Source organism: Gossypium arboreum, chromosome 2, assembly GCF_025698485.1.
Source record: "Gossypium arboreum isolate Shixiya-1 chromosome 2, ASM2569848v2, whole genome shotgun sequence".
NCBI classification, from domain to species: Eukaryota; Viridiplantae; Streptophyta; class Magnoliopsida; order Malvales; family Malvaceae; genus Gossypium; species Gossypium arboreum.
In genome coordinates, this window is record NC_069071.1 from 4,016,020 (window position 1) to 4,018,530 (window position 2,511).

At 35.0% G+C, this 2,511-nt stretch overlaps 1 protein-coding gene across 1 annotated transcript; it reads right to left on the reverse strand.

Annotated features, from left to right (window-relative positions):
* Window positions 1-964: 964 nt before the first annotated feature.
* On the reverse strand, window positions 965-2,067 carry LOC128289430 (uncharacterized). Its single transcript, XM_053025285.1, has 2 exons — window positions 1,856-2,067; window positions 965-1,639 (listed from the first exon to the last, which is right to left on the reverse strand). The coding sequence occupies exons 1-2, from the start codon at window positions 2,008-2,010 to the stop codon at window positions 1,429-1,431; spliced, it is 366 nt and encodes a 121-aa protein (XP_052881245.1). The 5' UTR covers window positions 2,011-2,067; the 3' UTR covers window positions 965-1,428.
* Between the last annotated feature and the right edge of the window lie 444 nt (window positions 2,068-2,511).

Genomic DNA, 2,511 nt, shown 5'->3' on the forward strand with positions numbered 1-2,511 from the left:
AATCAACCGTCTTTTTCAGTAAAAACACATCAGAGGAAGACAAACAAGTCGTTGTTAATCAATTAGGAGTTTGTATCTCAAGCGATCCGGAAAGGTACTTAGGTTTGCCGAATATAGTTGGAAAAAAGAAAAAAAAATCTTTTCAAGTTTTAAAAGATCGAATAAAACAGTGCATCGATAATTGGAGCAACAAATATTTGTCTCAGGGTGGAAAGGAAGTTTTTATAAAAGCTGTTTTGTAGGCTATACTGACATATTCAATGGCTTGTTTTTTATTACCAAAATCTTTATATGATAAACTGGAAGGTATTATTGCTAAGTATTTGTGGCAAAAGGGGAAGGGGAAAAAAGGTATTCACTGTGCTCGTGGAAAAATATTTGTTTTTGAAAAGAGAATGGAGGTTTGGGTTTCCAAATTTTTAGCCAATTCAATATTGCATTATTAGCCAAACAAGGTTGGCGTATTTTTAATTACCTAAATTCTTTACTGGCCAGAGTTCTTAAAGCAAAATATTTTCCGAATTCGAATTTTCTAAGTGCAGAATTGGAAAATTTACCTTCTTTTACCTAGAAGAGCATCTGGGCAGCAAAGGGTCTCCTCCGAAGTGGGTTGTGCTGGAGAATTGGCAGAGGGAATAAAATTTCTATATGGAATGACTGTTAGATCCCAGGGAGTGAAGACTTTGGTTGGCAAACTAGCGAAGAAAATAATGAGTTGCAGTTAGTTTCAGATCTAATTTATAGTAAAAATAAGACATGGAAAGTAGAATTAATCAATAATACCTTCCAAACGGAAGTAGCCCAAAAGATATTGCAGATTCCTCTTGCAGAAGCAGACTACAAAGATTTCCAAGTATGGAAAGGGGAACCTTCCGGAGATTTTTCAGTCTGAAGCGCCTATAAACTATTATAATATGCTAGCTTGGATCCTACTAGCTATTTATTACAGGCCGAAACTAAAGAATTTTATAGGAAACTATGGGACTTACAGCTACCATTAAAACTTAAATTAACCATTTGGAGGATCTCTTGGAATTACATCCCCATATTAGTTAATCTTAGACACAAACGTGTGGTTACAAATGACACATATCCCCGTTGTAACTCCGGAGCAGAGGATAGCTTCCATGTTTTTAAACAGTGTTCGGCAACAAATGAGTTATGGCAAGAGTTAGATCTTTCTTGGGTTACATCGCATACAAGCCACAACATCTAGGAGTGGCTGACCTGGGCTTTTAGAAAAGACACTAATGAACAGTGCGATTTCTTTTATTGCACCTTATGGTTCATTCGAGGCTCAAGAAATCAGTTTATACATAAAAGAAAACACATTACAGTCATAGATATGTCACAAAAAATTAGAAGATATGTTGCAGAACTTGAAGGGGTGCGCGATAAAAAGCTTACCTTTACTACAGTGAAGACTCATCAACCACCAAGGATGACAACGAGCACTACAGTACAGTTTGATGCTGCCTTTGACAGGAGATGGTTTAGATCGGCTTCAGGTTTAGTGGTTTGGGACCAGATGGGTGAGTTTGAAGCCTCAAAGACGATTCTCCATAGTAATATCTCATCCTCGTTAGTAGCAAAAGCTCGGGCAGGATTAGAAGCCATCAAGTTAATATTATCAATGGGTCTAAACTCAGCAACAATAATGGGAGATTAAAAAACAGTCATAAAAAAATGTCAATCGACAGCAGTGGATAAATCAGTACTAGGAGCAATCATCAAAGATATTCAGAATAAAAGATTGTGCCTCCCAGAGGTTACTTTTCAATTCATTCACAGATCTGAGAACCCTCACGCTTACAAAATAGCAATAGAAGTACTAAAAAGAAGGGAGGAAACATACCTGAAGGAGGATGCGCTGAACCATAGTGAGATCACTCTAGAAGGAAGGTGGAGAAGAAATCCAGATTGAATCTGGTGGTGAAGGAGGAAGTGAGAAGACAAATTAGCAGGTAAAGTAAAAAGATTTTTGAGAAGATGAATCTGCTGAAAAGGCATGGTTGATGGCGTGAAAAGAGGGGAAAATTAAATGATGGCTAGGTTGTTGATGTGACTAGGGATAAGGGTAGGTTTCTTTTAATTATTTCCTTTATGTTTGTCTATTTCAAATTTATTGTAGTTTTCTGTTTTGTTTACTTATAGCAACGGGCTTCTCATTTAGAAATGGGTGCCCGAGTCCCTTTTTTTTTTTATTTGTTTTTCTAATAAAGACTGAGCCCAATATGTGTTGGGGAGTTTTGGTAGCTATTTTTTATTTATCAAATAATAGCCCAGTCATTTTATTTCAAAAAAAATTATACTTTTTAAAATGATCCTAATATGATTTATTCCCAAGACAAGATCATAATCAATATATATATGATTAATAAGTACAGTTATAACCCTAGTATAATTACAATACAAATTATAAATAATATATAACCGAATCAATTTAATGTAAAATATATTAGACTAAAACCTAAAATATTATCTAGATTCAAACGAGAATAAATCTTTACA